Genomic DNA, 13126 nt, shown 5'->3' with positions numbered 1-13126 from the left:
CTGCACACTGACTGGTGTCTCTCAGTCCCTCTCTCTCAGGGCGATATCTGTGCACTGACTGGTGTCTCTCAGTCCCCTCTCTCTCAGAGAAATATCTGTGCACTGACTGGTGTCTCTCTGTCCACTCTCTCAGGGAGATATCTGTACACTGACTGGTGTCTCTCAGTCCCCTCTCTCTCAGGGAGATGTCTGTGCACTGACTGGTGTCTCTCAATCCCTCTCTCTCTCAGGGAGATATCTGTGCACTGACTGGTGTCTCTCAGTCCCTCTCTCTCAGGGAGATATCTGTACACTGACTGGTGTCTCTCAGTCCCTCTCTCTCAGGGAGATATCTGGACACTGACTGGTGTCTCTCAGTCCCCTCTCTCTCAGGGAGATATCTGTGCACTGACTGGTGACTCTCAGTCCCCTCTCTATTTCTGTGCTCACCTTTTGGTCTGTTCAATGAATTGAATGCCAGACCGTGGACTCACCTGGACTGGTGACGAGATCCCAAGGTAGTATTTCTGGATTTTCGTGAATTCCTAGGGGCAGACGTAGAAATTAAACAGAGAAATATTGCAAGGGGGAATGAGGTTATTAAAAAGCAGGACGGTTTTAGGTGGGAGAGGGATTTTGACACAAACATCCGTGTGACCAATGGGTTTTATGGCGTTTACAAACATTCCGAGAATAAATTACGAGGTCACCAAAAGCTGCTCCATCCCCACGTCAATGAAAATCCAGCAAGCTCGATGTAAAAGGATGTCTCCTCTCCCCTCCCCTCACTGTGATACAGTGTCTCCTCTCCCCTCCCCTCTCACTGTGATACAGTGTCTCCTCTCCCCTCCCCTCTCACTGTGATACAGTGTCCCCTCTCCCCTCCCTCTCACTGTGATACAGTGTCTCCTCTCCCCCCCCCTCTCACTGTGATACAGTGTCCCCTCTCCCCTCCCCTCTCACTGTGATACAGTGTCCCCTCTCCCCTCTCTCCTCTCACTGTGATACAGTGTCCCCTCTCCCCTCCCCTCTCACTGTGATACAGTGTCCCCTCTCCCCACCCCTCTCACTGTGATACACTGTCCCCTCTCCCCTCCCCTCTCACTGTGATACAGTGTCCCCTCTCCCCTCCCCTCTCACTGTGATACAGTGTCCCCTATCCCCTCCCTCTCATTGTGAGACAGTGTCCCCTCTCCCCTCTCTCCTCTCACTGTGATACAGTGTCCCCTCTCCCCTCCCCTCTCACTGTGATACAGTGTCCCCTCTCCCCTCCCCTCTCACTGTGATACACTGTCCCCTCTCCCCTCCCCTCTCACTGTGATACAGTGTCCCCTCTCCCCTCCCTCTAACTGTGATACAGTGTCCCCTCTCACCCTCCCCTCTCACTGTGATACAGTGTCCCCTCTCCCCTCCCCTCTCACTGTGATACAGTGTCCCCTCTCCCCTCCCCTCTCACTGTGATACAGTGTCCCCTCTCCCCTCCCCTCTCACTGTGATACAGTGTCCCCTCTCCCCTCCCCTCTCACTGTGATACAGTGTCCCCTCTCCCCTCCCCTCTCACTGTGATACAGTGTCCCCTCTCCCCTCCCCTCTCACTGTGATACAGTGTCCCCTCTCCCCTCCCCTCTCACTGTGATACAGTGTCTCCTCTCCCCTCCCCTCTCACTGTGATAGAGTGTCCCCTCTCCCCTCCCCTCTCACTGTGATACAGTGTCTCCTCTCCCCTCCCCTCTCACTGTGATACAGTGTCTCCTCTCCCCTCCCCTCTCACTGTGATACAGTGTCCCCTCTCCCCTCCCCTCTCACTGTGATACAGTGTCCCCTCTCCCCTCCCCTCTCACTGTGATACAGTGTCCCCTCTCCCCTCCCCTCTCACTGTGATACAGTGTCCCCTCTCCCCTCCCCTCTCTCTGTGATACAGTGTCCCCTCTCCCCTCCCCTCTCACTGTGATACAGTGTCTCCTCTCCCCTCCCCTCTCACTGTGATGCAGTGTCCCCTCTCCCCTCCCCCTCTCTCTGTGATACAGTGTCCCCTCTCCCCTCCCCTCTCACTGTGATACAGTGTCCCCTCTCCCCTCCCCTCCCACTGTGATACAGTGTCCCCTCTCCCCTCCCCTCTCACTGTGATACAGTGTCCCCTCTCCCCTCCCCTCTCACTGTGATACAGTGTCCCCTCTCCCCTCCCCTCTCACTGTGATACAGTGTCCCCTCTCCCCTCCCCTCTCACTGTGATACAGTGTCCCCTCTCCCCTCCCCTCTCACTGTGATACAGTGTCCCCTCTCACCTCCCCTCTCACTGTGATACAGTGTCCCCTCTCCCCTCCCCTCTCACTGTGATACAGTGTCCCCTCTCCCCTCCCCTCTCCCTGTGATACAGTGTCCCCTCCCCCTCCCCTCCCACTGCGATACAGTGTCCCCTCTCACCTCCCCTCTCACTGTGATACAGTGTCCCCTCTCCCCTCCCCTCTCACTGTGATACAGTGTCCCCTCTCCCCTCCCCTCTCACTGTGATACAGTGTCTCCTCTCCCCTCCCCTCTCACTCTGATACAGTGTCCCCTCTCCCCTCCCCTCTCACTGTGATACAGTGTCCCCTCTCCCCTCCCCTCTCAATGTGATACAGTGTCCCCTCTCCCCTCCCCTCTCACTGTGATACAGTGTCCCCTCTCCCCTCCCCTCTCACTGTGATACAGTGTCCCCTCTCCCCTCCCCTCTCACTGTGATACAGTGTCCCCTCTCCCCTCCCCTCTCACTGTGATACAGTGTCCCCTCTCCCCTCCCCTCTCACTGTGATACAGTGTCCCCTCTCCCCTCCCCTCTCACTGTGATACAGTGTCCCCTCTCCCCTCCCCTCTCACTGTGATACAATATCCCCTCTCCCCTCCCCTCTCACTGTGATACAGTGTCCCCTCTCCCCTCCCCTCTCACTGTGATACAATGTCCCCTCTCCCCTCCCCTCTCACTGTGATACAGTGTCCCCTCTCCCCTCCCCACACTGTGATACAGTGTCCCCTCTCCCCTCCCCTCTCACTGTGATACTGTGTCCCCTCTCCCCTCCCCTCTCACTGTGATACAGTGTCCCCTCTCCCCTCCCCTCTCACTGTGATACAGTGTCCCCTCTCCCCTCCCCTCTCACTGTGATACAGTGTCCCCTCTCCCCTCCCCTCTCACTGTGATACAGTGTCCCCTCTCCCCTCCCCTCTCACTGTGATACAGTGTCCCCTCTCCCCTCCCCTCTCAATGTGATACAGTGTCCACACTTCCCTCCCCTCTCACTGTGATACAGTGTCCCCTCTCCCCTCCACTCTCACTGTGATACAGTGTCCACTCTCCCCTCCCCTCTCACTGTGATACAGTCTCCCCTCTCCCCTCCCCTCTCACTGTGATACAGTGTCCCCTCTCCCCTCTCCCCTCCCCTCTCACTGTGATACAGTGTCTCCTCTCCCCTCCCCTGTCACTGTGATACAGTGTCCCCTCTCCCCTCCCCTCTCACTGTGATACAGTGTCCTCTCTCCCCTCCCCTCTCACCGTGATACAGTGTCCCCTCTCCCCTCCCCTCTCACTGTGATACAGTGTCCCCTCTCCCCTCTCACTGTGATACAGTGTCCCCTCTCCCCTCCCCTCTCACTGTGATACAGTGTCCCCTCTCCCCTCCCCTCTCACTGTGATACAGTGTCCCCTCTCCCCTCCCCTCTCACTGTGATACAGTGTCTCCTCTCCCCTCCCCTCTCACTGTGATACAGTGTCCCCTCTCCCCTCCCCTCTCACTGTGATACAGTGACCCCTCTCCCCTCCCCTCTCACTGTGATACAGTGTCCCCTCTCCCCTCCCCTCTCACTGTGATACGGTGACCCCTCTCCCCTCCCCTCTCACTGTGATACAGTGTCTCCCCTCCCCTCTCACTGTGATACAGTGTCCCCTCTCCCCTCCCCTCTCACTGTGATACAGTGTCCCCTCTCACCTCCCCTCTCACTGTGATACAGTGTCCCCTCTCCCCTCCTCTCTCACTGTGATACAGTGTCCCCTCTCCCCTCCCCTCTCACTGTGATACAGTGTCCCCTCTCCCCTCTCCTCTCACTGTGATACAGTGTCCCCTCTCCCCTCCCCTCTCACTGTGATACAGTGTCCCCTCTCCCCTCCCCTCTCACTGTGATACAGTGTCCCCTCTCCCCTCCCCTCTCACTGTGATACAGTGTCCCCTCTCCCCTCACCTCTCACTGTGATACAGTGTCCCCTCTCCCCTCCCCTCTCACTGTGATACAGTGTCCCCTCTCCCCTCCCCTCTCACTGTGATACAGTGTCCACTCTCCCCTCCCCTCTCACTGTGATACAGTGTCCCCTCTCCCCTCCCCTCTCACTGTGATAAAGTGTCCCCTCTCCCCTCCCCTCTCACTGTGATACAGTGTCCCCTCTCCCCTCCCCTCACACTGTGATACAGTGTCCCCTCTCCCCTCCCCTCTCACTGTGATACAGTGTCCACTCTCCCCTCCCCTCTCACTGTGAGACAGTGTCCCCTCTCCCCTCCCCTCTCACTGTGATACAGTGTCCCCTCTCCCCTCCCCTCTCACTGTGATACAGTGTCCCCTCTCCCCTCCCCTCTCACTGTGATACAGTGTCCCCTCTCCCCTCCCCTCTCACTGTGATACAGTGTCCCCTCTCCCCTCCCCTCTCACTGTGAGACAGTGTCCCCTCTCCCCTCCCCTCTCACTGTGATACAGTGTCCCCTCTCCCCTCCCCTCTCACTGAGATACAGTGTCCCCTCTCCCCTCCCCTCTCACTGTGATACAGTGTCCCCTCTCCCCTCCCCTCTCACTGTGATACAGTGTCCCCTCTCCCCTCCCCTCTCACTGTGATACAGTGTCCCCTCTCCCCTCCCCTCTCACTGTGATACAGTGTCCCCTCTCCCCTCCCCTCTCACTGTGATACAGTGTCCCCTCTCCCCTCCCCTCTCACTGTGATACAGTGACCCCTCTCCCCTCCCCTCTCACTGTGATACAGTGTACCCTCTCCCCTCCCCTCTCACTGTGATACAGTGACCCCTCTCCCCTCCCCTCTCACTGTGATACAGTGTCCCCTCTCCCCTCCCCTCTCACTGTGATACAGTGTCCCCTCTCCCCTCCCCTCTCACTGTGATACAGTGACCCCTCTCCCCTCCCCTCTCACTGTGATACAGTGTCCCCTCTCCCCTTCCCTCTCACTGTGATACAGTGTCCCCTCTCCCCTCCCCTCTCACTGTGATACAGTGTCCGCTCTCCCCTCCCCTCTCACTCTGATACAGTGTCCCCTCTCCCCTCCCCTCTCACTGTGATACAGTGTCTCCTCTCCCCTCCCCTCTCAATGTGATACAGTGACCCCTCTCCCCTCCCCTCTCACTGTGATACAGTGTCCCCTCTCCCCTCCCCTCTCACTGTGATACAGTGTCCCCTCTCCCCTCCACTCTCACTGTGATACATTGTCACCTCTCCCTCCCCTCTCACTGTGATACAGTGTCCCCTCTCCCCTCCACTCTCACTGAGATACAGTGACCCCTCTCCCCTCCCCTCTCACTGTGATACAGTGTCCCCTCTCCCCTCCCTCTAACTGTGATACAGTGTCCCCTCTCCCCTCCCCTCACTGTGATACAGTGTCCCCTCTCCCCTCCCCTCTCACTGTGATACAGTGTCCCCTCTCCCCTCCCCTCTCACTGTGATACAGTGTCCCCTCTCCCCTCCCCTCTCACTGTGATACAGTGTCTCCTCTCCCCTCCCCTCTCACTGTGATACAGTGTCCCCTCTCCCCTCCCCTCTCACTGTGATACAGTGTCCCCTCTCCCCTCCCCTCTCACTGTGATACAGTGTCCCCTCTCCCCTCCCCTCTCACTGTGATACAGTGTCCCCTCTCCCCTCCCCTCTCACTGTGATACAGTGTCCCCTCTCCCCTCCCCTCTCACTGTGATACAGTGTCCCCTCTCCCCTCCCCTCTCACTGTGATACAGTGTCCCCTCTCCCCTCCCCTCTCACTGTGATACAGTGTCCCCTCTCCCCTCCCCTCTCACTGTGATACAGTGTCCCCTCTCCCCTCCCCTCTCACTGTGATACAGTGTCCCCTCTCTCCTCCCCTCTCACTGTGATACACTGTCCACTCTCCCCTCCCCTCTCACTGTGATACAGTGTCCCCTCTCCCCTCCCCTCTCACTGTGATACAGTGTCCCCTCTCCCCTCCCCTCTCACTGTGATACAGTGTCCCCTCTCCCCTCCCCTCTCACTCTGATACAGTGTCCCCTCTCCCCTCCCCTCTCACTCTGATACAGTGTCCCCTCTCCCCTCCCCTCTCACTGTGATACAGTGTCCCCTCTCCCCTCCCCTCTCACTCTGATACAGTGTCCCCTCTCCCCTCCCCTCTCACTGTGATACAGTGTTCCCTCTCCCCTCCCCTCTCACTGTGATACAGTGTCCCCTCTCCCCTCCCCTCTCACTGTGATACAGTGTCCCCTCTCCCCTCCCCTCTCACTGTGATACAGTGTCCCCTCTCCCCTCCCCTCTCACTGTGATACAGTGTCCCCTCTCCCCTCCCCTCTCACTGTGATACAGTGTCCCCCTCTCCCCTCCCCTCTCACTGTGATACAGTGTCCCCTCTCCCCTCTCCCCTCTCACTGTGATACAGTGTCTCCTCTCCCCTCCCCTCTCACTGTGATACAGTGTCCCCTCTCCCCTCCCCTCTCGCTGTGATACAGTGTCCCCTCTCCCCTCCCCTCTCACTGTGATACAGTGTCCCCTCTCCCCTCCCCTCTTACTGTGATACAGTGTCCCCTTCTCCCCTCCCCTCTCACTGTGATACAGTGTCCCCTCTCCCCTCTCCCCTCTCACTGTGATACAGTGTCCCCTCTCCCCTCCCCTCTCACTGTGATACAGTGTCCCCTCTCCCCTCCCCTCTCACTGTGATACAGTGTCCCCTCTCCCCTCTCCCCTCTCACTGTGATACAGTGTCCCCTCTCCCCTCTCCCCTCTCACTGTGATACAGTGTCCCCTCTCCCCTCCCCTCTCACTGTGATACAGTGTCCCCTCTCCCCTCTCCCCTCCACTCTCACTGTGATACAGTGTCCCCTCTCCCCTCTCCCCTCTCACTGTGATACAGTGTCCCCTCTCCCCTCCCCTCTCACTGTGATACAGTGTCCCCTCTCCCCTCCCCTCACTGTGATACAGTGTCCCCTCTCCCCTCTCCCCTCTCACTGTGATACAGTGTCCCCTCTCCCCGCCCCTCTCACTGTGATACAGTGTCCCCTCTCCCCTCCCCTCTCACTGTGATACAGTGTCCCCTCTCCTCTCCCCTCTCACAGTGATACAGTGTCCCCTCTCCCCTCCCTCTCACTGTGATACAGTGTCCCCTCTCATCTCCCCTCTCACTGTGATACAGTGTCCCCTCTCCCCTCCCCTCTCACTGTGATACAGTGTCCCCTCCCCCCCTCTCACTGTGATACAGTGTCCCCTCTCCCCTCCCTCTCACTGTGATACAGTGTCCCCTCTCCCCTCCCCTCTCACTGTGATACAGTGTCCCCTCTCCCCTCCCCTCTCACTGCGATACAGTGTCCCCTCTCCCCTCCCCTCACTGTAATACAGTGTCCCCTCTCCCCTCCCCTCTCACTGCGATACAGTGTCCCCTCTCCCCTCCCCTCTCACTGTGATACAGTGTCCCCTCTCCCCTCCCCTCTCACTGTGATACAGTGTCCCCTCTCCCCTCCCCTCTCCCTGTGATACCGTGTCCCCTCTCCCCTCCCCTCTCACTGTGATACAGTGTCCCCTCTCCCCTCCCCTCTCACTGTGATACAGTGTCCCCTCTCCCCTCCCCTCTCACTGTGATAGTGTCCCCGCTCCCCTCCCCTCTCACTGTGATACAGTGTCCCCTCTCCCCTCCCCTCTCACTGTGATACAGTGTCCCCTCTCCCCTCCCCTCACTGTGATACAGTGTCCCCTCTCCCCTCCCCTCTCACTGTGATACTGTGTCCCCTCTCCCCTCCCCTCTCACTGTGATACAGTGTCCCCTCTCCCCTCCCCTCTCACTGTGATACAGTGTCCCCTCTCCCCTCCGCTCTCACTGTGATACAGTGTCCCCTCTCCCCTCCCCTCTCACTGTGATACAGTGTCCCCTCTCCCCTCCCCTCTCACTGTGATACAGTGTCCCCTCTCCCCTCCCCTCTCAATGTGATACAGTGTCCACACTTCCCTCCCCTCTCACTGTGATACAGTGTCCCCTCTCCCCTCCACTCTCACTGTGATACAGTGTCCACTCTCCCCTCCCCTCTCACTGTGATACAGTCTCCCCTCTCCCTCCCCTCTCACTGTGATACAGTGTCCCCTCTCCCCTCTCCCCTCCCCTCTCACTGTGATACAGTGTCTCCTCTCCCCTCCCCTGTCACTGTGATACAGTGTCCCCTCTCCCCTCCCCTCTCACTGTGATACAGTGTCCTCTCTCCCTCCCCTCTCACTGTGATACAGTGTCCCCTCTCCCCTCCCCTCTCACTGTGATACAGTGTCCCCTCTCCCCTCTCACTGTGATACAGTGTCCCCTCTCCCCTCCCCTCTCACTGTGATACAGTGTCCCCTCTCCCCTCCCCTCTCACTGTGATACAGTGTCCCCTCTCCCCTCCCCTCTCACTGTGATACAGTGTCTCCTCTCCCCTCCCCTCTCACTGTGATACAGTGTCCCCTCTCCCCTCCCCTCTCACTGTGATACAGTGACCCCTCTCCCCTCCCCTCTCACTGTGATACAGTGTCCCCTCTCCCCTCCCTCTCACTGTGATACAGTGACCCCTCTCCCCTCCCCTCTCACTGTGATACAGTGTCTCCTCTCCCCTCCCCTCTCACTGTGATACAGTGTCCCCTCTCCCCTCCCCTCTCACTGTGATACAGTGTCCCCTCTCCCTCCCCTCTCACTGTGATACAGTGTCCCCGCTCCCCTCCCCTCTCACTGTGAAACAGTGTCCCATCTCCCCTCCCTCTCACTGTGATACAGTGTCCCCTCTCACCTCCCCTCTCACTGTGATACAGTGTCCCCTCTCCCCTCCTCTCTCACTGTGATACAGTGTCCCCTCTCCCCTCCCCTCTCACTGTGATACAGTGTCCCCTCTCACCTCCCCTCTCACTGTGATACAGTGACCCCTCTCCCCTCCCCTCTCACTGTGACACAGTGTCCCCTCTCCCCTCCCCTCTCACTGTGGCACAGTGTCTCATCTCCCCTCCCCTCTCACTGTGATACAGTGTCCCCTCTCCCCTCCCCCTCTCACTGTGATACAGTGTCCCCTCTCCCCTCCCCTCACACTGTGATACAGTGTCCCCTCTCCCCTCCCCTCACACTGTGATACAGTGTCCCCTCTCCCCTCCACTCTCACTGTGATACAGTGTCCCCTCTCCCCTCCCCTCTCACTGTGATACAGTGTCCCCTCTCCCCTCTCCTCTCACTGTGATACAGTGTCCCCTCTCCCCTCCCCTCTCACTGTGATACAGTGTCCCCTCTCCCCTCCCCTCTCACTGTGATACAGTGTCCCCTCTCCCCTCCCCTCTCACTGTGATACAGTGTCCCCTCTCCCCTCCCCTCTCACTCTGATACAGTGTCCCCTCTCCCCTCCCTCTCACTGTGATACAGTGTCTCCTCTCCCCTCCCCTCTCACTGTGATACAGTGTCCCCTCTCCCCTCCCTCACACTGTGATACAGTGTCCCCTCTCCCCTCCACTCTCACTGTGATACAGTGTCCCTCTCCCCTCCCCTCTCACTGTGATACAGTGTCCCCTCTCCCCTCTCCTCTCACTGTGATACAGTGTCCCCTCTCCCCTCCCCTCTCACTGTGATACAGTGTCCCCTCTCCCCTCCCCTCTCACTGTGATACAGTGCCCCTCTCCCCTCCACTCTCACTGTGATACAGTGTCCGCTCTCCCCTCCCCTCTCACTCTGATACAGTGTCCCCTCTCCCCTCCCCTCTCACTGTGATACAGTGTCTCCTCTCCCCTCCCTCTCAATGTGATACAGTGTCCCCTCTCCCCTCCCCTCTCATTGTGATACAGTGTCCCTCTCCCCTCCCCTCTCACTGTGATACAGTGTCCCCTCTCCCCTCCACTCTCACTGAGATACAGTGACCCCTCTCCCCTCCCCTCTCACTGTGATACAGTGTCCCCTCTCCCCTCCCTCTAACTGTGATACAGTGTCCCCTCTCCCCTCCCCTCACTGTGATACAGTGTCCCCTCTCCCCTCCCCTCTCACTGTGATACAGTGTCCCCTCTCCCCTCCCCTCTCACTGTGATACAGTGTCCCCTCTCCCCTCCCCTCTCACTGTGATACAGTGTCTCCTCTCCCCTCCCCTCTCACTGTGATACAGTGTCCCCTCTCCCCTCCCCTCTCACTGTGATACAGTGTCCCCTCTCCCCTCCCCTCTCACTGTGATACAGTGTCCCCTCTCCCCTCCCCTCTCACTGTGATACAGTGTCCCCTCTCCCCTCCCCTCTCACTGTGATACAGTGTCCCCTCTCCCCTCCCCTCTCACTGTGATACAGTGTCCCCTCTCCCCTCCCCTCTCACTGTGATACAGTGTCCCCTCTCCCCTCCCCTCTCACTGTGATACAGTGTCCCCTCTCCCCTCCCCTCTCACTGTGATACAGTGTCCCCTCTCCCCTCCCCTCTCACTGTGATACAGTGTCCCCTCTCTCCTCCCCTCTCACTGTGATACACTGTCCCCTCTCCCCTCCCCTCTCACTGTGATACAGTGTCCCCTCTCCCCTCCCCTCTCACTGTGATACAGTGTCCCCTCTCCCCTCCCCTCTCACTGTGATACAGTGTCCCCTCTCCCTCCCCTCTCACTCTGATACAGTGTCCCCTCTCCCCTCCCCTCTCACTCTGATACAGTGTCCCCTCTCCCCTCCCTCTCACTGTGATACAGTGTCCCCTCTCCCCTCCCCTCTCACTCTGATACAGTGTCCCCTCTCCCCTCCCCTCTCACTGTGATACAGTGTTCCCTCTCCCCTCCCCTCTCACTGTGATACAGTGTCCCCTCTCCCCTCCCCTCTCACTGTGATACAGTGTCCCCTCTCCCCTCCCCTCTCACTGTGATACAGTGTCCCCTCTCCCCTCCCCTCTCACTGTGATACAGTGTCCCCTCTCCCCTCCCCTCTCACTGTGATACAGTGTCCCCTCTCCCCTCTCCCCTCTCACTGTGATACAGTGTCTCCTCTCCCCTCCCCTCTCACTGTGATGCAGTGTCCCCTCTCCCCTCCCCTCTCACTGTGATACAGTGTCCCCTCTCCCCTCCCCTCTCACTGTGATACAGTGTCCCCTCTCCCCTCCCCTCTTACTGTGATACAGTGTCCCCTCTCCCCTCCCCTCTCACTGTGATACAGTGTCCCCTCTCCCCTCTCCCCTCTCACTGTGATACAGTGTCCCCTCTCCCCTCCCCTCTCACTGTGATACAGTGTCCCCTCTCCCCTCCCCTCTCACTGTGATACAGTGTCCCCTCTCCCCTCACCCCTCTCACTGTGATACAGTGTCCCCTCTCCCCTCTCCCCTCTCACTGTGATACAGTGTCCCCCTCTCCCCTCCCCTCTCACTGTGATACAGTGTCCCCTCTCCCCTCTCCCCTCCACTCTCACTGTGATACAGTGTCCCCTCTGCCCTCTCCCCTCTCACTGTGATACAGTGTCCCCTCTCCCCTCCCCTCTCACTGTGATACAGTGTCCCCTCTCCCCTCCCCTCACTGTGATACAGTGTCCCCTCTCCCCTCTCCCCTCTCACTGTGATACAGTGTCCCCTCTCCCCGCCCTCTCACTGTGATACATTGTCCCCTCTCCCCTCCCCTCTCACTGTGATACAGTGTCCCCTCTCCTCTCCCCTCTCACTGTGATACAGTGTCCCCTCTCATCTCCCCTCTCACTGTGATACAGTGTCCCCTCTCCCCTCCCCTCTCACTGTGATACAGTGTCCCCTCCCCCCTCTCACTGTGATACAGTGTCCCCTCTCCCCTCCCTCTCACTGTGATACAGTGTCCCCTCTCACCTCCCCTCTCACTGTGATACAGTGTCCCCTCTCCCCTCCCCTCTCACTGTGATACAGTGTCCCCTCTCCCCTCCCCTCTCACTGTGATACAGTGTCCCCACTCCCCTCCCCTCTCACTGTGATACAGTGTCCCCTCTCCCCTCCCCTCTCACTGTGATACAGTGACCCCTCTCCCCTCCCCTCTCAATGTGATACAGTGTCCCCTCTCCCCTCCCCCCTCACTGCGATACAGTGTCCCCTCTCCCCTCCCCCCTCACTGTGATACAGTGTCCCCTCTCCCCTCCCCTCTCACTGTAATACAGTGTCCCCTCTCCCCTCCCCTCTCACTGTGATACAGTGTCCCCTCCCCCCTCTCACTGTGATACAGTGTCCCCTCTCCCCTCCCTCTCACTGTGATACAGTGTCTCCTCTCCCCTCCCCTCTCACTGTGATACACTGTCCCCTCTCACCTCCCCTCTCACTGTGATACAGTGTCCCCTCTCCCCTCCCCTCTCACTGTGATACAGTGTCCCCTCTCCCCTCCCCTCTCACTGTGATACAGTGTCCCCTCTCCCCTCCCCTCTCACTGCGATACAGTGTCCCCTCTCCCCTCCCCTCACTGTAATACAGTGTCCCCTCTCCCTCCCCTCTCACTGCGATACAGTGTCCCCTCTCCCCTCCCCTCTCACTGTGATACAGTGTCCCCTCTCCCCTCCCCTCTCACTGTGATACAGTGTCCCCTCTCCCCTCCCCTCTCACTGTGATACAGTGTCCCCTCTCCCCTCCCCTCTCACTGTGATACAGTGTCCCCTCTCCCCTCCCCTCTCCCTGTGATACAGTGTCCCCTCACCCCTCCCCTCTCACTGTGATACAGTGACCCCTCTCCCTCCCCTCTCACTGTGATACAGTGTCCCCTCACCCCTCCCCTCTCACTGTGATACAGTGTCCCCTCTCCCCTCCCCTCTCACTGTGATACAGTGTCCCCTCTCCCCTCCCCTCTCACTGTGATACAGTGTCCCCTCTCCCCTCCCCTCTCCCTGTGATACAGTGTCCCCTCTCCCCTCCCCTCTCACTGTGATACAGTGTCCCCTCTCCCCTCCCCTCTCACTGTGATACAGTGTCCCCTCTCCCCTCCCCTCTCACTGTGATAGTGTCCCC

At 58.8% G+C, this 13126-nt stretch overlaps 1 protein-coding gene across 1 annotated transcript in view; it reads right to left on the bottom strand.

Moving 5' to 3' along the window:
• Window positions 1–425: 425 nt before the first annotated feature.
• Window positions 426–13126, bottom strand: part of LOC137316213 (interferon-inducible GTPase 5-like) — a 16073-nt gene continuing 3372 nt past the window's right edge. The window contains exon 2 of the mRNA XM_067980347.1: window positions 426–524. Coding sequence (XP_067836448.1) covers window positions 426–524 — 99 coding nt within the window. The remainder of the gene's footprint in view (window positions 525–13126) is intronic.

Source organism: Heptranchias perlo, unplaced genomic scaffold (assembly GCF_035084215.1).
Source record: "Heptranchias perlo isolate sHepPer1 unplaced genomic scaffold, sHepPer1.hap1 HAP1_SCAFFOLD_575, whole genome shotgun sequence".
NCBI classification, from domain to species: Eukaryota; Metazoa; Chordata; class Chondrichthyes; order Hexanchiformes; family Hexanchidae; genus Heptranchias; species Heptranchias perlo.
Note: the sequence above shows the minus strand (reverse complement) of the source record. Positions and strands in the feature narration are given on the sequence as shown.